General features: G+C 44.5%; 1 protein-coding gene and 2 non-coding genes across 3 annotated transcripts; 2 read left to right on the top strand and 1 right to left on the bottom strand.

Moving 5' to 3' along the window:
* The first annotated feature begins 163 nt into the window (after positions 1-163).
* On the top strand, positions 164-235 carry trnae-cuc. Its single transcript has one exon. It is a non-coding gene; the product is annotated as a tRNA-Glu (tRNA).
* Positions 236-527: 292 nt separating this feature from the next.
* On the top strand, positions 528-599 carry trnae-cuc. The gene has a single exon. It is a non-coding gene; the product is annotated as a tRNA-Glu (tRNA).
* A 3,313-nt stretch (positions 600-3,912) lies between these two features.
* Positions 3,913-24,291, bottom strand: LOC117503274 (elongation of very long chain fatty acids protein 4-like). Its single transcript, XM_034162483.1, has 7 exons — positions 23,963-24,291; positions 11,983-12,074; positions 10,566-10,753; positions 8,661-8,741; positions 6,941-7,112; positions 6,031-6,158; positions 3,913-4,468 (listed from the first exon to the last, which is right to left on the bottom strand). Exons 2-7 carry the CDS (start codon positions 12,047-12,049, stop codon positions 4,187-4,189), a joined length of 918 nt encoding a protein of 305 aa, XP_034018374.1. The 5' UTR covers positions 12,050-12,074; positions 23,963-24,291; the 3' UTR covers positions 3,913-4,186.
* Between the last annotated feature and the right edge of the window lie 1,038 nt (positions 24,292-25,329).

The raw sequence follows: 25,329 nt of genomic DNA on the forward strand, positions 1-25,329 counted from the left end.
ACAAATTGCTTTATTTCAAAAACGGTAGGTCGTCAAATGTTTAAAAAAGACTGAAAATTGTTTTCGTGTTACGCATTATTTAACATATTTACAACATTGTTGATTTTACGGAACTGTGAAGAATATCATTCAAAAGAGCTGCATGGATTTTTCTACTCACTTCTCCCTGGTGGTCTAGTGGTTAGGATTCGGCGCTCTCACCGCCGCGGCCCGGGTTCGATTCCCGTTCAGGGAAAGATTTTTTTTTTTCCCCACACTGTATTTTTTTCATAACCCCCCCCCGCCCCCCCCCCCAAAAAATGCATTTAAACTTTGTTTAACTCTAAAGTTGAAAAAAAGTACGGTGAAGATAATCCTTCAAAAGCAAAAACAACCACTCCAACTCTGTGTATAATATAATTAATATCATGTAATATTTGTGATGAACATGACGCCAGTGTTATATCTTTTAACAAATCACACAACACACTGAGAAATGGGGGTATAAAATTCATCAAATATGCTGAAATGCTAGTTTTAGCCAGTCTTCCCTGGTGGTCTAGTGGTTAGGATTCGGCGCTCTCACCGCCGCGGCCCGGGTTCGATTCCCGGTCAGGGAATATAGTTTTTAATTCACGTTTGTTACATTGGAGTAATCTTTAATTTATAATTTGGAACAAAATACAGCAAAATTAATGTGCACGGCGTTAATAACGACCATTTGGTGCCTGTTCTTGTCACCAAATGTTGAAAAGTTACAATGTGCACAGAAAGTTGATGTTAGCGTCTACTTTTAAAATTTTGATCGGAGAAAATTTTGACTTTTTAGTTTCAAAATTAGAGCTCTAAGCCATAATTAACGATCTCACAATTACAACTGGGTATCTCACCTTGAATAAAAGTCACTTTTTTAGTAAATTCTTATCATTCTGATAAATTAAGGATCTCATATTAATTGGTGTGTGCAGTCAGTAACTCAAAAACAATAACTGGCATAATCTTGTAACTCACCAAGTTAAAAAAGTGCACAAGGAGGTTGAAGTTAGGACATTGTGGTTTACTTTGATGCACAACATAAATAGAAAAGCAGTTTTGTTTTGCCTATCCTCCTGACTACCTTCCTAGCAGTCAGGAGTATTATCTAATAATATCCTATCAGTATAGGTGCTTTAACATCCCATATCTGTATATTCCCCCTGCTGGATACAGTGTCCAACTTCACCTATACGTCGACAGCTAATGCTAACAACCCTGTGGAGAAAAATTATATCAACTACACCGTGGAGTTCTGTTTGTCCGAGGCACTGACAACACCAATGACTGATCCTGGCCCACTCTTGTACAATCTGTAAAAACCCTATAACTGTTAGAAAGGCCTAAACAGTGGGTCACCCCTCTGAGTCTGGTCTGCTTGAGGTTTCTTCCTCATTATCACCAGAGTGAGTTTTTCCTTACCCCTGTCGCCAGTATACTTGCCCAGGGGGGTTGGTAAAGTTAGACATTACTCATATGAAGTGCCTGGAGACAGTTTTTTCATGATTTAGCACTATACAAATAAAATAAATGTAAATGAATATGAAAAATTCAGTACAATGGGAATGTAAAATGCAATTTAACAGTTGTGGATAAATTACCATACAATGGACACAGAAAGTTGAAATTCCAGTAAAAATATGGGTTATGTTATACTTATGGAGACATTTTGGGTCTGTAATTTCAAAATATATTCTGTGTGCAAGTGTATGTAACAAACTGTGCATAAATTAATACATTGTTCAGAAGTTCAACATTTTCACATTATTAATCCATTTTTTAATTGATCTTATATGATACCGGAGTTCTTGGCAAAATTCTATTGTACCAGCACTAATGGCAAATGCCCACCAGGTGGAGATATTGCTCCATTTCAAGAACCTTGAGTACAGGCTGCTGTGAGCCACAATGATGAACCTGTTGCTTATAATAGTAGACAATGCAATATTTTGAGAAATCTTTCCCAAATTTTTTGTAGCTGCAATTACCAAAATGATAAAAAGGTACTTGAAGCAGTTTAGTTTACATGAGTCTATAATATATAAAATTGTCATTTACTAAAATGACTTGAACTGTTGGATAAAACTAAACTTTTTCATGATATTCTGAGTTTTTGAGCGATGCACTTGTGCATAATAAATGATGCACAGGGAACTTACACTTGTTAATTTAGCACTCTGCATACACATGCATGTGTGAAGATGCACATCACTGTAGTGACTTGAGCTAAACGCCTGTGATAGCAAAGCCATGGCCCTTCTGCAATCCTCTTAGTGCTCATCTTATATCCCTCTGTGTCCTCAAGGAGGACAAATATACCTCCCTGTAATTCACATTTACGCCCTTAGACGTCCTTACAGCTCCACCTCGGCTGCAAAGATGTTAGAGCACACATCAGGATAAGATGGTTACAGCCGCCTCCAGGCTGAGAATTGCAGAAAATGCAAAAATTAAAAAACTGAAACTGCAAAATATATTGAAAGCAATATATGTGCATGGATAATTTAAAAGATGCCATTAGTGAATCTTCAAAAGTGGTGAAAAATGTAAATGGTTTTCAGCCTGATGAAGAAATGAATGGAATATGAATGCAAATGAAACAGAGGTACCACTTTGCCTTTTCAAAAGCACTGTCGAAATTCATATTGTGAAATCAAGTCCAAAGCAATGGAACATGTAAAGTTGGCGGATTACCGCAGGCTTCCCTTCCAGTTGACCTGCTTTCCTGTGCAACTCCCCCGAGTGACGTGGAAATAAGCTCTTTGGAAGCTAAAGCCAATTTACCCCCAAAGATTAGTACAGATCTGTCTGGACAGGTAAAAGACGAACACTTCATCTCACCTGCTCTCTTTCACTCACTTAATAGATCTCTCCATCCTGCAGCAGCTCTCTGGGGAAAAAAGACGAACAGGAGAGACATCACACGGAGAGACGCTCATAAACCGTAGGGGTGGTGATGTTGCCTTTATTCACACGTGCAGCCAGAAGCTGCATTGTTTTTTATTTTTAGTAATAAGACAATAAGAATTTGGAGTTTTCTTAAAAAAAAAAAAAAAAGCTGTATTTTTTTTATTTTTATTAACATTTTTCCCAGGGGGAAGTTCCCCTTCAGTCCTACATGGCAGTGAGACAATAATGAGCTGAACTTCACCTATTTGCACAGCAAAGAAAAAAAAAAAAAAAGAATATATCACAAGGACCCACAAAAAATGTGAAACATACCCACAAATTGCATAGATGCTAAAAGAAGCTACGACTCCCCCCCAATCTGGATTGAGATTTGGGCATGGACTGGGATGCAATCACTATATGACCTGGAAGTACTCAGAGATTCCAAGTTTCTATTTGATGCAATTGAATATTTCTCCTAAAAATGATTGGAATCCAATGGAATCCCCTTGTGCTGTATGTCAGTAACCATGGAGACCAAAAAGCAGATACTGACCTTAAAGTATTTATAGAGACCCCAAGTTTATATTTGCCTCAGATGGACATTATTCCTCAATTTAACCAGAAACATCTGCTTTGACCTTTCACACAGACTAATTGACGCTTCACTGGATTAGAACAGATTAGCAATCCATTGCTTTCATTTACTATCAGAGATACAGTGAGCAGAATTTAAAGAATCACAGTTGAAATCCTCTCTTTGAACTTATGGTGACAAAGAAGGAAAATAGTGTTATTTTTCCATGAATTCAAACTTATTTTGAGCGAATGAATTACCGCAAAAAATAAGAGTTGATTTTTTTTTAAAAACAAACATCTGCACATTTTTTTAACAGTAAGAATTCATTTAAAAATATAAAGCACTATGAAATAAAATAGCATTTTAGTGGCTATTTAAGCTTTTAGTTAAAACGATGTTGGAATCCGGAGCGGGAAAAAATCTGGAGGTGCTGAACAGTTTGAAGGTCGTGTTGCGGACAGAACAGCACAGAGCCTACGTGATCAGCATTTTGCATTTGAAAAACAAACAAACAAACAAAAATGTATGGAAACAATCCTGTTTTGCCGAACCCACTGCATTACACCTTCACCTTCACAAGCCGGCCACAAAATCATATCCTTGCACATTATTTTCAGGGGTCTGAAGCCTCATTCTGGTTGAAGAACTTCAGTTTAGCGTTTCCGATTCCTCCTTTTTATCCTGAAGAGAACTCCTCTTCTTTCCTTACTCGCTTTTCGCTCTTCTCTTATGTTGCCTCCGTCCATTATCCGCTGTTTCCGCCGCTTTGCTGTGGCCATTGGTGACCGCGGAGACACCGTTGGCCACTGGCTTGCTTCCTTTGTGGACAGAGGCGGGTTTACGTCGGTAAGCGTGGTAGTAGAAATTGGCGAAGAGAATGATGAAGGTGACAGCGTAGCCAATCAGAGCCCACTGCATCCAGGCGGGGAAAGGACAGCCGGTGTAGAGCGAATGGGCCGCGTGGCCGATGGTCACATGGAACTGGATCTGTTGATGGCACAATATGCAATATAGTTACGTATTTTATTGCAAGAACAAAGTTGGGTCATAACACTGTAAATGGGTGTTTTTTGGAGGATAAATGAAGTCAAAGTTGGTGATCATAATGTTGAAACAGTTCGTATGTGTGATTGTGGGAAAATAAGAGAAATTCATTACGTCAAATTATAATTATTACACATTATAATAATAACAGCATAATAGCAAACCTATAAACAAATATGCATTTTGCATGTGTACCGTTCAAACTTTACCAAGCAGGAACAAGAGACAGTTTTCTCGCATTCTGTTTCCCCGCTGCAGTCAGCAGTAAGTGAAATGTGTAAAGCTTCTGCTGATAACACTGGTCAACAAAAACAATTTTTTTTCTTGCATTGACTCTGAGAACTGATTTAGGGTCATTTTGAAGTGCTGAATCCGAATCTGACCTCAGATTTCCTCTATCACATCATGTTTTTTTTTGTTTTTTTTTTTTGCAATCTGCATGCGCTGTACTGATGGATAAAATGCGAAATGGACTGCATTTATATATCGCTTTTCCATCTGAATCAGAAGCTCAAAGCACTTTACAATGATGCCTCCCATTCACTCATTCATACAAACACACTCATGCACCAATATTAGGGTGCTGCCATGCAAGGCACTCACTAAAAATTGGGAGCAACTTGGGGATTAAAGACCTTGCCCAAGGGCCCTTAGGTATTTTCTGGTCAGGCTGCAGTTTGAACAGAGGATCCTCTGATCTCAAGCCCAACACTTAACCACCAGACCATCACCTCCTTGTTGGATTATGCAAAAGTTGCTCATTCACTCACAAGTTTGGTGGCACTTATCATGCGGAAAAGCAGCTTCAAAAACATAGATTTTAAATGAAGTTTGCGAAATGTGAACAAGAGCCGTAATATCATCAAAATGCATAAACTAACACCAGATTCAGATTCAGTGCCCCCAAATTACTCAAAATCCGTAGAAAACTCCATGCAAGAAAAATCGTGTTGAGCATTGCAGTTTAAATTCATGTATTTTTTACAATAAAATAATTTTTCTGCTAAAGCATTGGCCACCGCAATGACCAAACACAGTAAAAGTTTTATTGTGAAAGGGTGTGGTGCTCTGCTTCATACTATCAGGTTAAACACATTTTCAGGAAGGTGTCTGGATTGATATCAAAATCAAAATAGAATGCACCTTTGCAGCCTAATTTTGCTGGCGATGAGGGCAGGACACCCCTAGTCATCGCCACGCTGCATAAATGTCAATAATAGTTTTAATAGTAAGAGAGCATTTTTGAATATTGGCAGGTCTGAAATGGAAAATGTATATAATCTGCATTCTTATATTCTTATATTGATGTGAGATTCATTTTAATATGAGATATTTTTTTTAAAAAAATATAAGAAATATTTGTGTTTTAACCATTCACGCTCTTGTGGCAGTTGGCCACTTTGCAAAACTGGCAGCAGTGGTAACATCCAAATCTGCTGCTGCTACACTTACAATTTTAAAACAATAGTTATATTTTGAATTAGTAAATGTGAAGTGTTTCTCACCATCTGAATAATCGTGAGGTATTTCTTCCACCACAGGTACTTCTGCATCTGAGGTCCCAAGGCTGCCAGGCCATAGTAACCGTACATAAGGACGTGGATGGAAGAGTTGATGGTTGCACCAAAAAAAGCTGCAGAAAAAGTTTAATGGATGAATCAGAGTCAGAGTCCACTTATAAAAGTTTAAAATAACTGGGAAGATCTCTGAAAGCACAAACACAAAGTCAATTTGAGGTACACATAATTTAAAAATTTGCTGCCTGTAACACCACACATTTTTGTAGTCGTCTGTGTAAACATCAGAGGTTAAATCTGTGAGTCCAAACTTCAAATTGTTGGGAATAAGATGACTAACAGTCATCTTATTGCTGGCTGCTGGCTTTTAAAGAGTCAAGTTCACTGACAACAAAATATCTGAATTTATTTCCATAAAATAAAGAATTTATTAGAATTGGGTTGGAAATTTGATCACTGACCAATACTAACCAAAATCAAATCATATCTTCCCATCCACAGGCCCAATGTACCTGCCAAGATTGATCAAAATCAGATTAGGCAATCTTAAGTTATCTTGATAACATACATTGTTATATTGTGACCAAAGCGATCACAAGAGGGTTCACCTCTGGCAGCTTCAGCACCAAAGAGAGCTGCCTGTTGGCCACCATCTGAACCGCCTTTACCTGGGCTAACCCATGTAGCTTTTAAAGCGGGGTTTCCCAAACTGAGTTGCCCCTGGGGCTGCACAGATTTCCATTAAGTGGTGCGAGCAAGAACATTTGGTCTGGTTGGTATTATGGGCTGGGGGTCCACTGGACAGCACTTCCCAGAATGTCAAACATTTTATTTCTTTTTGGAGTGAGCAATGAGCAACTTCAGCCTTTGGGCTTCCTTCCCCCAATCTATTACTCACATTGTCCTCCGGGGACCCATTTGATTCCAATCCACCAGAGGATGAACATGGTGCAGTGATGGTACACGTGCAGGAAGCTGACCTGGTTGAACTTTTTCCTCAGGATGAAGAAGACCGTGTCGAGGAATTCTACCCCTTTGGAGATGTAGTACCACCAAAGAGCAGATGCTATCTGAAGACATAAAGACTTGGTAGATATTGCAGATTCTTAAATAAAAAAAAAAAACTACTTTAAAATTGAAAGACAGGACTCGGTCTTCTGTCAAGATCAAATGGTGCGACAGCCGCTTTCTAAGCCGCAGTGTGCCAACACTTATCCCTTAAAGTCATCATGAAAGGTCAAAGCCACACTAGGAGATATGGGTGGATTGTTGGAGTGGTCACAATACTTGTACACATGATTTGGGTAAATTAATTCAATGGTTCAACTGGTAAGAATTAAGTTTGTTGAAATTATGTTAAAAAGTTAGGTGTAAATATTACTAAAATTAATTTGAATCAACCCAATTTGTTTGTATGTTACCAACTGAATCGCATTTGATTCCAGATGTTCCTTTTTCAGTGAAGATTATATTAATTTTCCGGGATTATATCTGATTTAGTGTGTTGAAGGTTTCCAACTAACGGGAAGTTTCATTATCAACAAATCCCTTGATGACCTTCACAATTAATCTGTTACATGTTAATCTGAATATTAGCTGATAGATAAATATATAATAAATATAAGATTTCAGTTTCTTTGAGGGCAAAATCAAAAATTCACATTTCTTGTTCAAATTCACAATATGTTAAATACCTTAAAACAAGCAAAAATAGTAAATGTTTTCAATCCAGCACAAATACGTTCAGTTGAAAGCAGTTTTCCATTGGCTTAGAGTTGGGTAGACCAATTTTAAAAGTGATAATATGGAATTTAACCGTTTAAAAATAAGGTTTAAAGCAGCTTCAAATGTGTTAAACCAGTTTACCCTCTCTGCAGAAAGGTTTAAACCCATTTCAACTGGTTTAGTAAAAATAGTTGAAAATATAATTGTATCTCACCATATTTTAAAACATATTTAATGTATTTTAAAATGTGTTGAACCACTTTATCTTTGTATATATATTTGTTCTTAAATAGAACACAAAAGGAGCAAATTCTCACAAAAAGCAAATAGTTTTGTATTCATCCAGTCTGAATTGAATTTAAAAACTTTCCAATTAGTTTATAAGTTTAAAAACCAATTATATCCAATTTAAAGCAATGTAAAATAAATAAATAAATAAATAAACATTTAATACAGTTTTAAAATGTGTTAAAACAATACATCTTTGGTATACAACAAATAAAACTCAGGCAAAGTATTTTTTCTCAAATAGAACAGGAAAGAAGCAAATACATTTTAAATAGCAAACAAGCCATTTATTCAGAGTTAATTGAATTTAAACATTTTCCAATTGGTTTAAAATGTTAAAAGTATTTTGAAATATAATTATTTCTCATTTAAAGTAGCTTAAATATAATTTATGATTTTTTTTAATGGCTTAAATCTATCTTTGGTATACTATAATTAAAAATCAGGCTAAATAAAATTTCGAATCTTTGCATTTTTAAAAGCAAATTATGTTTTGATCCCTGACAGGGAGCTGTAAATGCTTCAGTGATTACCGAACTAACTGACAAACGTTTTACTGATTAGTTCAGGACTATGTGGGACTGTGTGTGTTTGCGAATCCTCACCCTGACTTCATTGGCATCATTCGAGTAGTTGACAGGCTGACAGAGGCAGCTGTAGCCGGCGGCTCGAGAGCCTATTAGGAGCTGAAAGGCAGAAAGAAAAGATAAAATCACAGACAATGAGTTGAAGAAAGGAAAAAAGGAAAAGAAAACCCAATGGCTGCGCTCAGCACTTTAACTCAAAAATAGAGAAACCTGGAGGCAGAGCTTGGATTTACTATCCAGTTTTCTGCGTCAGAGTGTTTGAAGCATTAAGTGTTTTGTGTGCTTCAAAACACGATTCAATTACTTAAGGAAATGTTTCATTTAGGACTTCAAGTGTTTCAAAATGTAATAATTTTCTGAAGTAATGTTCTCAGGTTGTTGGAACAGTGAGTCACCTTCTGAAGCATAATCTGCTTCAATGTTTGAAGCATTTTGAAATCATGAATACTTTTTTGAAGCATTTAGTTCAGTGATTGCACCGACTCTTGTTTTGTGTGATTGAAAAAATGATTCAGTTACTGAAGGAAATGTTTCATTTAGCACTTCAAGTGTTTCAAAATGGAAATATTTTCTGAAGTAATGTTCTCAAGTTGTTGAAAACAGTGAGTCACCTTCTGAAGCATAATCTGCCTAAATGTTTCAAGCATTGTGAAATCATGAATACATTTTTGAAGCATTTAGTTCATTGCTTGCATCGACTCTTGTTTTGTGTGATTGAAAAAAATGATTCAGTTACTGAAGGAAATGTTTCATTTAGCACTTCAAGTGTTTCAAATGAAGTAATTTCCTGAAGCAGTTGCTCGTTTTACTTTTTCAAGCACTTTGAAACAGTGAGTCATGTCTTGAAGCACAAATTATTTTGGTGTTTCAAGCATTTTGAAATCATGAATACTTTTTTGAAGCATTTAGTTCATTGATTGCACCGACTCATGTTTTGTGTGATGGAAAAACATGATTCAGTTACTGAAGGAAATGTTTCATTTAGCACTTCAAGTGTTTCAAATGGAATAATTTCCTGAAGCAGTTTCTCCTTTTACTTTTTCAAGCACTTTGAAACAGTGAGTCATGTCTTGAAGCACAAATTATTTTGGTGTTTCAAGCATTTAGTTCATTGATTGCACCGACTCTTGTTTTGTATGATGAAAAAAAAAAATGATTCAGTTACTGAAGGAAATGTTTCATTTAGCACTTCATGTGTTTCAAATGGAATAATTTCCTGAAGCAGTTGCTCCTTTTACTTTTTCAAGCACTTTGAAACAGTGAGTCATGTCTTGAAGCACAAATTATTTTGGTGTTTCAAGCATTTTGAAACATGAATACTTTTTTGCAGCAATTAGTTTATTTACGGCTTCAAGCTTCATTTTATGAATCAAAAATAATTTTGGACATTTTTTCACTCTGTTGTGATTTGGTGCTATACAAATGAAAATAAACTGAAAAAAACTGAAATGAAATTTCTAAATCACAAATTATTTTTTTAAAGCAATTAGTTAACTTAGTGTTTTGAGCATTTTAAAACAATGAATCATTTTCTGTAGCAATTATTTTATTTTGTTAGTTCAGGTTTTAAAAAAACAAGAAATAATTTCCTTAAACAAATGGATTAATCAAAAACAAACACTGGACAAAAATTGGATCTGACCTGTAATAAACTCTATATTTTGGGGGTGTTGTCAAAGAAAGGGAAAGATACATGGGGAATTTGGGGCAATTGTCTAACTTTGGTTTCCACTCCACTGAGCACCATTATGGTCATTATATGATATTACAGTAGAGAATTTGGCTTGTTGATTGCATTTTTTTTCCGGATATGAGGAAAATTCTATTTTTGTAATTGCAATCTTGTCCATAGGTTTTAAATGCAAAAATGGAATGTCACTTATTGGCACCACATGTCTTGGGAATGCGTAACAATGCACTCACCTCGGTGGCAATGTAGAAATTGAGGACCACCATGCTGAAGTTGTACACTATGAGGGTCTTCCTGAGCGTGTAGGGCTGGCGTCCCTGCATGTACCGGGGCCCCGCCCACAGGAAGAGCAGGTACAGGCAGCTGATGGCCACAGTGGGGAAGGGCGATGACATCAATGGCCAATTCTCCACTCTCTTGTCTGAAAAGTGATGAAAAACACAGCACACAGAATGCAACAGTCACTGCTCTCACCCTTATGTGCATGGGTTGAACAAAACATAAGGGCACATGCACACGTTTGCACGTGCACCCATTCTTGAGATGTTGCACCATCCACTGGTGCATGCAAAAATAATGCATTTTTGTTCTCTTCCTAAAAATGTAAAAAATAAAATAAATAAATAATAATAATAATAATTCAGACTACTTGTGTACTCTGGAGTGGATACATTGAGCAACAGAGAACCAAATAAGTTGTCCAACATGATAACATCGCCCTTTTGGATTCAGACAAAATGTACAGTAGTTGTGATCAAAGAATTTAAAGCTACAGTGTGTAGGATTTAGTGCCATCTAGTGGTGAGATCACAGATTGCATTATACATCACCAGTCATGTTTTCACTTCTTTGGCTATAGGGATTCAGGCCCCCTTGCCTTCTCTTGTGAAAAACAATATGTATGATCCTCCACTTCACAAAAACGAGGGTTCTCAAACTTTTTAGCCTGCGCTAGCAAGCAAAATATGAAAAGCAGAGTCCTTTTGGGCTACTGTATTGATATGGTGCTGCAACATGGCACACTGATTAATTGTTGCAGGTTTTATACATAATGAATAGATGGTTATGAATGCTATATTCAGTTTGTGCTACATTTCCATTTATGAATGCTTAATTCCATCCATACATTCCACTGCTCCTTCCCAAGTGCAGGACCAACAGACTGAAAAACTCCTTTGTCCCTCAGGCCATCAGACTGTACAACTCCTCACTCAGGGGGAGGAGAAGTAACAGGAAGACAGAGGACGGGAATGAGAGGAAAAGTAGTAGCCAGTAAACCGGTACTGATCAGTACGTCTGGTATTTATATTTATATTTGCGAACTGTTTTTTTTTTTCAACTTTCACTTTTGATACTCTGTGTGCTTCTTACCCTGTGTGCTGCTATACAATGCTGCTGGAACCTCAATTTCCCTGAGGGAGTCTTCCCAATGGATCAATAAAGTTCTATCCAATCTAATCTAATCTAATTTGTGTTAATAAATGCACACCCTGTCACTTTAATTTCTCTAATTTCTACAAGACTCATCCAACAATGCTAGTATAAGTGAATAACAGATCCATCCAGCTCCAGATCACAGCGGCTAAAATTTTATATCACTGTGACTGTTTATCTGAATGAATGAATGAAGCCTATGATGATGCTGCTTACCTGCTATAGTAAGGCTCCATTTGTAAAATTCTAAGGTGTCATTCACAAGATGTGCAACAACCTCCATGGCTCTGCCTTTGGTCTTGATTATGCTGAATCAGGTCGGAGTGGAAAAAACAAGAAGAAGAAGGAGAGAGATGGTAAAATTACAAACGGCATTAATTTCACAGGGAGTTGCAATTAAATATTTTTTTGTATTTTGTGTGATATTTTCTACAGTTTCTCTCAGTGATCATATAGTGCAAAATTGGTTGATACATTTTTTTTTAATAATTTAATATGGCAGATGCTGAATGCTTAACATCCTCAAAATTTCACAATTCTACAATTGTGCATGGAGATATTTTCATGCTTCAAATAAATATCAGCTTAAAATGACTTATTTTTTACTTCTGTGACATCACAAAAATTTTATCTTGAAATAAGAGACCACACAGAGATGGTTAAATGCCCACAATTTTCAAAAAGATAGGGATGTGGCAACCAGAAGCTGTTTTGAATTGAAAGCAACAGTTACAGAATGTGAATTTCTTACAATTTAATTATTTATTTTATTTTTTATGACCTTTTTTTAAAAGCTGCATCACCTAAGTGTCTAAGGGGAGTTTCTGAATTAAAGACATACGATCACCCACATTAGCTTGGTGGAAGGGTACATGTAATACGATCCCTGTCATCATTGATTCATTACTGGAGCAGTGTGGAACTGAGCCACTGAGGGCTGCATGAGCCTGTGTGTTCTGAGTGTCCATCCCAGGCCTGGATAAACAAAGAGGGTTGCATCGGGAAGGGAATCCGAAATAAATTGTGCCTAATCACATAGGCAGATGATACATCTGCTTTCCATAGCAGATTTGTCAACGTTGTCATTAACTGTGATTGCCACGATTACAGGGTATTGGTGGAAACTCTGCCACACTGTTGGGTGAAGAAAGGGAAAGAAAGGGGGAAAGCATCTATAGGCAGCAGGAAAAGACAGAGGATAGGATATGAAAGAGGTGAGACTCAGAACTATGAATGCTGGTAACATGATTGAAGTAATCGGAGTGTCTGAGTTTGCAATTGTCCTGGATCAGGCATAAGATCCAGGCTTTCAGTGACTTCCTGGACTCAGCTATAAGAAGTGTATCCCAGCAATGACATTCATGTCTCTGCATTCTCAGAATGGGCATAAAAAGATGGCATGTAGGAGCTTATGGAGTCATCAGGTCGCTGGACAGGTGATGTTGATATTTGTACAAGAAGAATGGTCCAGGTCTTTAGGCTCATGGTGCTTCTTGTCTTACTGCATGGTTGTGACACTTGGATGCTAATCAGGGACCTAAGGTGATGACGGGATGACTTTGGTACCAGGTCTCTTCAGGCAATCCTTGGGTGTCACTAGAAAGACTTTGTGTCAAACGAGCGGCTACTTCTGGAGACTCAGATGAGAAGTATTGACATTTTGTCAATGTGGTGTGTTTCTTTGTGCATGATCCATCACGTATGTAGGTCCCTTAGTGTTGAGGACCCCATGGCTGGAAAAGGCCAAGAGGACACCCACACTTCCCCTGCCTAGAAGTTGGTAGTGGCAGAGAAGTATGTGAAGGTGGTGCAGGATATGTATAAGGACAGTGTGACAACGGTGAGTTGCGTGGTAGGACAGATGCATGGGTTTAAAGCGCAGGTTGGATTACAACAGGAATTGGCTGAGCCCATTCTTGTTTGCAATGTTGATGGACAGGTTGAGGGACACAATCAGAGACAAAGGCAATTTTGACATAGTTTGAGAACTTTTGTGACATGTTCCTGCAACTTCTTCCTTTTCTCATGAAATAATGGATGGACCTCAAGAAAACATTGGCTCATGGGTTGTGTGGTTGTACCTTTTGTACTTTTTGCTGTTGTGTGGGCTGCTGAAGAGAAGGTACTGTTGGCCCACCACCAGAGGGCGCCCTGCCTGAAGTGCAGGCTTCAGGCACGAGAGGGCGCCGGAGCAACCGGGAGTGACAGCTGTCACTCATCAACAGCACCAGCTGTCACTCATCTTCACCCCAAACCACTTCACCATAAAAGCCGGGCAGCATCTTCACCTCGCTGCCGAGAAATCGTCTACCTGTCAGGTAAACCGCTCAGCCTGAGTAAACACAACAGTAGTAACGTCTTTGCTTCTGTGTGTAACATTACTTTTGCAGACGAACCTGTTTGTACGTAAGGAGTAGTCGTATGTTGGGGAGTTGGCGTACTCCGCTCCTCGGTTGGGGACTACTAAGTATACCAACAGGATCTGCACTTAATTCTGGAATATTGTGATTAAGAGGGGGAGGTGTTTCCCACCCTCTTCTGACTGTTTGCTGGGTGTTCACGCACCCACCATCACCTGTCTGTTCTTCCTGCCAGCAGTACCAGATCTGACACCCGGAGGCAGTGGCCACCTGGGGACTCAGCGCTTGGTGGCTCCGGGGTGCTCCAGATCCGCTGGCAGTGGAAAGCGTGTGGGATCCGGCTCTTCTCTAGACAGGCATCTTCTATCCTCGAGCCTGCCCACACGTCACCTTGAATTATTGACTGCTGTTCTAAATTGTGTTGTCTGTTGTTCTGTTGTGCACATTCACAACATTAAATTGTTGTATTTTGGCTTATTCCATTGTCCGTTCATTTACGCCCCCTGTTGTGGGTCCGTGTCCCTACACTTTCACAACAGGATTTCTCGGCCAGCGTCATGGATCCTGAGGGGCGTCAACCATCGAGTGAACCACCAATAGAAACACAGGGTGTACAGGCGTCGGCAGGAGGCATGTTAGGTGAGCTGCAGCAAATCGTAACCGCCTTCACTGCTCTGTTGGACTTGGTGACCGAGCAGAACGTTATACTTAATCGGAGGATGGAGGCTCTCACCGCCCAGGTGGAAGCGTGCACACAGGGCGCTGCTGCAGCACCTCCTCCTGCTTACCAAGCACTGAATACAGACATTCCAGTGGTGATTCAATGACCCCCCCCCCTTCCCCTGAAGCATACATAAGCCCTCCGGAACCGTACGGAGGTTGTGTCGAGACGTGCGCAGACTTCTTGATGCAGTGTTCGCTTGTCTTTGCACAGCGTCCCGTCATGTACGCGTCCGATGCCAGCCGGGTGGCTTATGTTATTAATTTGCTTCGAGGAGAGGCACGCGCCTGGGCTACGGCGCTCTGGGAGCAAAATTCACGGCTCCTAACCACATATACTGGGTTTGTGAGGGAGTTCAAACAGGTGTTTGATCATCCCCATAGAGGCGAGACCGCTTAGACTGTGCTGCTGTCAATGAGACAGGGACGTCGGAGTGCAGCCGAGTATGCAGTCAACTTCTGCATCGCGGCTGCGAGGTCCGGCTGGAATAACGTTGCATACTGCGCTTCGTAAACGGACTGTCTCCGGTCCTGAAGGAGCACCTGCTGGCTAAGGATGAGCCACAGGATTTTGACGGGCTTATCGACCTGGTCATACGGTTAGACAACCGGTTAGAAGAACACCGTCGGGAGCGGGGCGAAGGGCGTGGCCGGGCGCGAGCCATCCCTCTTCCTTTCCGGGTCCGAAAGGGTGCCGCTGTCCCCACACTCCACAGTCGCAGAGCTCCGTGTGGCAACAGCTCCCCCTGCTGAAGAAGCTATGGACACGAGTAGGGCTAAAGTAAAATCAAATGACAGACAACGGAGGCTGGCTTGCGGAGAATGTTTTTTCTGTGGCTCGAGTGAGCACATATAAAGAAACTGGCCCAAGCGGTTAAACTTCAACGCCCGCCCTTAGAGACTGGGTTAAGGGTGGGCCATAACATTCACGCGGGGAAATCCAGTAGATCCGCACGCATCCCAGTGACGATCCTGAGTGGGGATCTTACCCTTCACGCCCCAGCACTGGTGGACACGGGGTCGGAAGAAAATCTGCTGGATAGCAGATGGGCTAGGGAGGTAGGGCTCCCTCTAGTGGCTCTACCTTCACCATTGAAGGTACGGGCACTAGATGGCACTAGATGGCACCCTTCTCCCGTTAATCACACACCAGACACCACCCGTGACTTTGGTGGTCTCTGGGAATCACAGGGAGGAGATTGTGTTCTATGTAACACCCTCTACCTCCCGAGTGATTTTGGGATTTCCATGGATGGTTAAGCACAATCCCCGGATTGATTGGCCGTCTGGGGTAGTGACGCAGTGGAGCGAAACCTGCCACCGGGAATGCTTAGGATCCTCGGTTCCACCCGGTGTGACAGCTAACGAGGAGGTTAAAGTGTCCCCCAATCTGTCGGCGGTGCCTGAGGAGTACCATGATCTTGCTGACGTCTTCAGCAAAGATCTGGCACTCACTCTTCCCCCACACCGTCCGTACGATTGTGCCATTGATTTGATCCCGGGCGCTGAGTACCCGTCCAGCAGGTTGTACAATCTCTCATGTCCTGAGCGCGAATCAATGGAGACCTACATCTGGGACTCCTTAGCTGCCGGGTTGATCCGGAACTCCACCTCCCCAATGGATGCAGGTTTCTTTTTTGTGGGCAAGAAGGACGGTGGACTCCGTCCATGCATTGACTACAGAGGGCTGAACGAAGTCACGGTTCGCAACCGATACCCGCTGCCTCTGTTAGATTCAGTGTTCACGCCCTTGCATGGAGCCCAAATTTTCACCAAGTTGGATCTTAGGAATGCGTATCACCTGGTTCGGATCCGGAAGGGAGACGAGTGGAAGACGGTGTTTAACACCCCGTTAGGTCACTTTGAGTACCTTGTCATGCCGTTCGGCCCGCGATGTTCCAACCGTTGGTTAATGACATATTGCGGGACTTCCTGCACCAGTTCGTCTTCGTATACCTGGACGATATCCTCATCTTCTCCCCGGATCCTGAGAGTCATGTGCAGCATGTACGTCAGGTCCTGCAGCGGTTGTTGGAGAACCGGCTGTTTGTGAAGGGCGAGAAGTGCGAGTTCCACCGCACTTCTTTGTCCTTCCTGGGGTTCATAATCTCCTCCAACTCTGTCGCCCCTGTTCCGGCCAAGGTTGCGGCGGTGAGAGATTGGCCCCAACCGACAAGCCGTAGGAAATTGCAACAGTTCCTCGGCTTTGCAAATTTCTACCGGAGGTTCATAAAGGGCTATAGCCAGGTAGTTAGCCCCCTGACGGCCTTAACCTCCACCAAAGTCCCCTTCACCTGGTCGGATCGGTGCGAAGCCGCGTTTAGGGAGTTGAAACGCCGTTCTCGACTGCACCCGTTCTGGTGCAGCCTGATCCCAATCGCCAGTTTGTAGTCGAAGTGGATGCCTCTGACTCAGGGATAGGAGCCGTGCTGTCCCAGAGCAGGGAGTCCGATAAGGTTCTCCACCCTTATTCCTATTTTTCCCGTAGGTTGACCTCGGCAGAGCAGAACTATGATGTCGGCAATAGGGAACTCCTAGCGGTGAAAGAGGCTCTTGAGGAGTGGAGACACCTATTGGAGGGAGCGACGGTACCATTCACGGTTTTCACGGACCATCGGAACCTGGAGTACATCCGGACCGCCAGGCGTCTGAACCCCAGGCAAGCCCGCTGGTCACTGTTCTTCGGGAGTTTTGACTTCCGGATCACCTACCGCCCCGGGACCAAGAACCAGTGATCTGACGCCCTGTCCCAGGTCCATGAAGAGGAAGTCAAGGCCGAGCTGTCAGATCCACCGGAACCCATCATACCCGAGTCCACTAACCCGGACCCGGGGACCGGCCCAAAGAACAGACTTTACGTCCCGCCAGAAGCCAGAGCTGCAGTCCTGGACTTCTGTCATGGTTCCAAGCTCTCCTGTCACCCAGGGGTGCGAAGAACCGTGGCAGTGGTCCGGCAGTGCTTCTGGTGGGCGTCGATGGAAGCCGATGTCCAGGAGTACGTCCAGGCCTGCACCACCTGCGCCAGGGGAAAAGCAGACCACCAACGGGCACAGGGACTCCTCCTGTGCCTCACCGCCCCTGGTCCCACATCGGCCTGGACTTCGTCAGGGGCCTCCCGCTGTCCCAGGGCATGACCACCATCTTCACGATAGTGGACCGGTTCTCCAAGGTGGCCCACTTCGTGGCCCTCCCGAAGCGCTCGACGGCCCAGGAGACCGCAGACCTCCTGGTCCACCATGTCATACGTCTGCATGGGATTCCATCCGACATCGTCTCAGACCGTGGTCCCCAGTTCTCCTCGCAAGTCTGGAGGAGTTTTTGTAGAGAACTGGGGGCCACTGTGAGTCTCTCGTCCGGGTACCATCCCCAGACGAACAGACAGGCAGAGCGGGCCAACCAGGAATTGGAGCAGGCCCTCCGCTGCGTGACCTCTGCACACCCGACGGCCTGGAGCAACCATCTGGCCTGGATCAAGTACGCACACAACAGTCAAGTTTCATCTGCCACCGGCCTCTCCCCATTTGAAGTATGTTTGGGGTACCAGCCCCCATTGTTTCCGTTTGTGGAGGGAGAGGTCGGGGTGCCCTCGGTCCAGGCCCATCTGAGGAGGTGCCGTCGGGTGTGGTGCACTGCCCGCTCTGCCCTTCTCAAAGCCCGGACAAGGGCCAAGGCCCATGCAGACCACCGGCGTTCCCCAGCCCCTGCATACCAGCCCGGGCAGGAGGTTTGGCTGTCAACAAAGGACATCCCGTTACAGGTGGAATCCCAAAAACTGAAAGACCGTTACATTGGCCCATTCTCCATCCTCAAGGTCCTCAGCCCGGCCGCAGTGAAGCTGAAGCTGCCAACTTCACTGCGGATTCACCCAGTCTTCCATGTCTCCCGCATCAAGCCGTACCACACCTCTTCCCTCTGCACTCCCGGACCGGCGCCGCCTCCTGTCCGGATCATCGATGGGAAGCCTGCTTGGACTGTGCGCAGGCTCCTGGACGTCCGTCGACGGGGCCGGGGTTTCCAGTATCTGGTGGACTGGGAGGGTTATGGCCCTGAAGAGCGCTCCTGGGTGAAGAGGCGCTTCATCCTGGACCCGGCCCTCCTGGCCGACTTCTACACCCGTCACCCGGACAAGCCTGGTCGGGCGCCAGGAGGCGCCCGTTGAGGGGGGGTCCTGTTGTGTGGGCCGCTGAAGAGGAGGTACTGCTGGCCCACCACCAGAGGGCGCCCTGCCTGAAGTGCGGGCTTCAGGCACAAGAGGGCGCCGGAGCAACCGGGAGTGACAGCTGTCACTCATCAACAGCACCAGCTGTCACTCATCTTCACCCCAAACCACTTCACCATAAAAGCCGGGCAGCATCTTCACCTCGCTGCCAAGAAATCATCTACCTGTCAGGTAAACTGCTCAGCCTGAGTAAACACAACAGTAGTAACGTCTTTGCTTCTGTGTGTAACATTACTTTTGCAGACGAACCTGTTTGTACGTAAGGAGTAGTCGTGTGTTGGGGAGTTGGCGTACTCCACTCCTCGGTGGGGGACTACTAAGTATACCAACAGGATCTGCACTTAATTCTGGAATATTGTGATTAAGAGGGGGAGGTGTTTCCCACCCTCTTCTGACTGTTTGCTGGGTGTTCATGCACCCACCATCACCTGTCTGTTCTTCCTGCCAGCAGTACCAGATCTGACAGCTGGAGGCAGTGGCCACCTGGGGACTCAGCGCTTGGTGGCTCTGGGGTGCTCTAGATCTGCTGGCAGTGGAAAGCGTGTGGGATCCGGCTCTTCTCTGGACAGGCGTCTTCTATCCTCGAGCCTGCCCACACGTCACCTTGAATTATTGACTGCTGTTCTAAATTGTGTTGTCTGTTGTTCTGTTGTGCACATTCACAACATTAAATTGTTGTATTTTGGCTTATTCCATTGTCCGTTCATTTACGCCCCCTGTTGTGGGTCCGTGTCCCTACACTTTCACAACATTTTGCATTTTGACAGAAGTGTATATTCCACTAAATTCCAATCTCATTAAAAAACAAAGGATTTCCCAATTTAATCAATGAACAGCCCTCCTGTGGGTTCACCACCTGCAGAGGGGGCCATGGGGGTCAGGTGCAGAGAGGATTGGGTGGCGGTCGAGGGCGGGTGGCCCGGCGGCCCGGTCCACGCTCACAGCCCCTGGCTGTTGGGACGTGGAATGTCACCTCGCTGGGGGGGAAGGAGCCTGAGCTTGTGCGGGAGGTTGAGAGATACCGACTAGAGATAGTCGGGCTCACCTCCACGCACAGCTTGGGCTCTGGTACCCAACTGCTGGAGAGGGGCTGGACGCTTCATTTTTCTGGCGTCGCCCACGGGGAGAGGCGGAGAGCTGGGGTCGCATTGCTTATTGCTCCCCAGCTCAGTCACCAAGTGTTAGAGTTCACTCTGGTGAACGAGAGGGTCGCGTCCCTACGACTTCGGGTCGGGGACAGGTCTCTCACCATTGTCTCGGCCTACGGGCAGAGCAGCAGTGCAGAGTACCCGACCTTCCTGGAGTCCCTGGGAGGGGTACTAGATAGCACTCCGACTGGGGACTCCATTGTTCTCCTGGGGGATTTCAACGCCCACGTGGGCGGCGACAGTGAGACCTGGAGGGGGGTGATCGGGAAGCACGGCCTCCCCGATCTGAACCCGAGTGGTGTTCAGTTGTTGGACTTCTTTGCTAGTCACAGTTTGTCCATCACGAACACCATGTTCGAGCACAAGGGTGTCCATAAGTGCACGTGGCACCAGGACACCCTGAGCCGGAGGTCGATGATCGACTTTGTAGTCGTATCATCTGACCTTCGGCCACGTGTCTCGGACACTCGAGTGAAGAGGGGGGCAGAGCTGTCGACTGATCACCACCTGGTGGTGAGTTGGATCTGCTGCGAGGGTAGGAAGCCGATAAGACCTGGCAGGCCCAAACGTATCGTGAGGGTCTGCTGGGAACAACTGGCGGAACCCTCTGTCAGCGAGGTCTTCAACTCCCACCTCTGGGAGAGCTTCTCCCAGATCCCAGGGGAGGTTGGAGACATGGAGTCCGAGTGGACCATGTTCTCCACCTCCATTGTCGATGCGGCTGCTCGTAGCTGTGGTCGCAAGGTCTCTGGTGCCTGTCGCGGCGGCAATCCCCGAACCCGGTGGTGGACACCGGAAGTAAGGGATGCCATCAAGGTGAAGAAGGAGTCCTACTTATCTTTGTTGGTAGGTGGGACCCCAGAGGCAGCTGACAGGTACCGGCAGGCCAAGCGTGTCGCAGCCCATGCGGTCGCAGAGGCAAAACTCGGGTCTGGGAGGAGTTTGGGGAGGCTATGGAGGAGGACTATCGGTTGGCGTCGAAGAGATTCTGGCAAACCGTCCGACGCCTCAGGAGGCAGAAGCAGCTCTGCACCAGCACTGTTTACGGTGCGGGTGGGGAGCTGTTGACCCTGACTGAGGATGTTGTCGGGCCGTGGAAGGAGTACTTCGAGGATCTCCTCAATCCCATCGTCACGTCTTCCGAAGAGGAAGCAGAGACTGGGGACTCGGAGGCGGACTCATCCATTACCCAGGCCGAAGTCACCAAGGTGGTTAGAAAGCTCCTCGGTGGCAAGGCTCCTGGGGTGGATGAAATCCGTCCTGAGTACCTTAAGTCTCTGGATGTTGTGGGGCTGTCTTGGCTGACACGCCTCTGCAACATCGCGTGGCGATCGGGGACAGTGCCTCTGGATTGGCAGACCGGGGTGGTGGTCCCTCTGTTTAAGAAGGGGGACCGGAGGGTGTGTTCCAACTATAGGGGGATCACACTCCTCAGCCTCCCCGGTAAGGTCTATTCCAGAGTACTGGAGAGGAGAATTCGACCGATGGTTGAACCTCGGATTCAGGAGGAGCAGTGTGGTTTTCGTCCTGGTGCGGCACACTGGACCAGCTCTACACGCTCCATCGGGTGCTCGAGGGTTCATGGGAGTTTGCCCAACCAGTCCACATGTGTTTTGTGGATCTGGAGAAGGCATTCGACCGTGTCCCTCGGCGCACCCTGTGGGAAGTGCTCCGGGAGTATGGGGTCCGGGGTCCTTTGCTAAGGGCTATCCGGTCCCTGTACGACCGCAGCAGGAGCTTGGTTCGCATTGCCGGTAGTAAGTCAAACCTGTTTCCAGTGCACGTTGGCCTCCGCCAGTGCTGCCCTTTGTTCTGTTCTGTTCATTATTTTTATGGACAGAATTTCTAGGCGCAGCCAGGGTGTAGAGGGGGTCTGGTTTGGGAACCACAGAATCTCGTCTCTGCTGTTTGCGGACAATGTGGTTCTGTTGGCTTCGTCAAATCAGGACCTTCAGCGTGCACTGGGGCGGTTTGCAGCCGAGTGTGAAGCGTCCGGGATGAAAATCAGCACCTCCAAATCCGAGGCCATGGTTCTCGACCGGAAAAAGGTGCTTTGCCCTCTTCAGGTCGGTGGAGTGTCCTTGCCTCAAGTGGAGGAGTTTAAGTATCTCGGGGTCTTGTTCACGAGTGAGGGACGGATGGAGCGTGAGATCGATAGACGGATCGGTGCAGCATCTGCAGTGATGCGGTCGCTGTATCGGACCATCGTGGTGAAGAGAGAGCTGAGTAGGGGGGCAAATCTCTCGATTTACCGATCGATCTACGTTCCGATCCTCACCTATGATCATGAGATTTGGCTCATGACCAAAAGAACGAGATCGCGAGTACAAGCGGCCGAGATGAGTTTCCTCCGCAGGGTGGCTGGGCGCTCCCTTAGAGATAGGGTGAGGAGCTCGGTCACTCGGGAGGAGCTCGGAGTCGAGCCACTGTTCCTCCACGTCGAAAGGAGTCAGTTGAGGTGGCTCGGGCATCTTTTTCGGATGCCCCCTGGACGCCTCGCTGGAGAGGTGTTCCGGGCACGTCCCACTGGGAGGAGGCCCCGGGGAAGACCCAGGACACGCTGGAGGGATTACATCTCTCGGCTGGCTTGGGAACGCCTTGGGGTTCCCCCGGAGGAGCTGGAGGAGGCGTGTGTGGATCTGGAGGTCTGGGCGGTTTTGCTTGAGCTGCTGCCCCCGCGACCCGACTCCGGATAAAGCGGAAGAAAATGGATGGATGGATGGATCAATGAACAAGAACAAAGGCGCAGCTTCATGATATGACCCAACTTTCATCAAGTTTAGTGGTGTGATGAGGCTTGGGCTAAGGAAGAATTCATTCAGCTTTGATGAAGCTCGGGATCCAGGAACAGATCCGACACATTCTTTGTGAGACTGGACATTTTTCTGAGAATTTTCTGTTTCTTTTGAAATACTGAATTTATTTATTTATTTATTTTTAAATCAAACACACAGGTTGGCAGATTGGTTTCATTATGTTTGAAAGAGCTGTTTCAACTTGGCACACTGACTGCTCATAGTTCCCCTCGCATCCTCTTGAGAGGATGCGAGGCTATTAATTTATAATTAATCCAATGCGTTATAAGAGATGCTCTTTAAATTATTAACCACTAAAGACGGAGACCTTTTTTAGACCAAATATGTTTTTGGAAGTGAGGATGGAGATCTTTTTTCAGGATGCGCACCTCGGGTCGGTTTGAAGTGGGTTTGGAGAGAGATGGAAAGGGTTAATCTAACCGGGTTTGCGCGCACACAAAGCCAGCGGCGCATGTGTCAGCAGGTTTCGCTCTCACCGCTCAAGAGGCTTACATCCAGTTGATCAACCAGCTTAGATGTAGGGCCCAAGAACAAATACTCGACCGACCCCGACGGATGGTTATCTGCCACATTGTGCACACACAGCCACAAAAGAGCACGGAAAATAACTTGTGGAGCGATGATAAATGACAGCACGCAAAAGTCTGCTGATAAAAAAGAATCTGCATGAAGACTATTTCGTGCAGCTGTGATCATTTTGCAGGTTTAACAGGTGGGCGGCTCTAAAAGAGCGCACAGGATGATAAACCAATTAAAAAAAGAGAAGTGGATGAAAGGATCGGTGCTCTTTTTTTCGACAAAACAGCTCGATCAAGCTTTAAAAACCACACAATTATGATTAGAAAAGGATAAAAAAATGCATTCGACACGCTGAAAACTACATTTCTCGACGCTGCGCACGCGTAATATTTGAAAAAAGACGCAGCTACTTACGTCTTCGATACTTGGCTGCGCGTAATGACATCGGGTGCAATTTGATGCTCAGCTCCTTCCAGTCACTGCTGAGCCGCTGGGGGGGTCGGTGGGTGCAGCCTCGGCCTTCTGATCACATGAAACGGTAATTTGGCATGAAAGTGGGGGGGGGAAAAAAAAGGCAAGTAGAAATATCTATGGCTAGATAGGCCAATTATGCACGCGCTCCGCGCCGGCTGCTCAACCGCATCATCTTCTGGCAATCTCCTGCACGCAGACAATCCAGATGGCATTGCGCATGCGGGGATTCGCGCAAAGCGTGTGTGTGTGTGTGTGTGTGTGTGTGTGTGTGTGTGTGTGTGTGTGTGTGTGTGTGTGTGTGTGTGTGTATATGTGTGTGTGTGTGTGTGGCAGCTGTTTCGTGTAGCAGTTATATATATATATATATATATATATATATATATATATATATATATATATATATATATATATATGAAGAATTGCACAGTGGTCAAAACTGAAAAATTATCCAGTTGTATTGAAAAGTACACCACATTACTTGTCTGATCATAAATATTCCAAAAAGGTATAGTTTGGATTATCTATGACTGGATGTTATGGAGTTATGGGGCAAAATCAGTAAAAAGCGGTGACAAAGGTCAGTTTCAGTTTGTACAGGGGTCAAAAGTTAAAGTTGCTCCAATTTTTGTAAAAGCTGATGCAAATTAGATTAGATTTGATAGAACTTCATTGAACCCTTGGGAAGACTCCCTCTGGAAAATTGAGGTTCCAGCAGCATTGTATGGCAGCACACAGGGTAAGAAGCACACAGAGTATCAAACGTGAACATAAAAAAGAAAAACAGTAGGATTAATTAATGGAATAGGTTTGACTGTGTTGAATGTTTGGTCTCCAAAGTAAAGGTCAAACAAGGTTGATATCCATTGGATTCTATGACATGTGACATGCAGCACTGTGCAAAAGATTTAGGCACCTCAGAGTTATAATAAAAGTAACAGTTGATGGCCCTTCCCCTCCCTCTTTTATTGGCATGTCAACAGAAAATCAGATCCAGTAAAAGTGAATATGTGAGCTATATTTTTTTCCAACAAAAACAACAATAATTTCTTTGTTAGTGTATACTGGCCAGTAGAATACCAAACAAACAGTTGCAAATGATCACTCCATTTTTCTTAAAGTAGTTTTTGTGATCCTGTGACCTCTCCTCTGGTGCCATCTATATACTGAAAAATCACACCTAAATAGGCCCCACTTTTCATACCGATTGTCATTAAAGTTGAAATTCATCACACATTTCATTTGTTTATGAATATTTATCAGGTGTTCATCATTTTTAATGTCTTTATGATGCATTAAATATGCCTAAA

This window comes from Thalassophryne amazonica, chromosome 21 (genome assembly GCF_902500255.1).
Source record: "Thalassophryne amazonica chromosome 21, fThaAma1.1, whole genome shotgun sequence".
NCBI lineage: Eukaryota > Metazoa > Chordata > Actinopteri > Batrachoidiformes > Batrachoididae > Thalassophryne > Thalassophryne amazonica.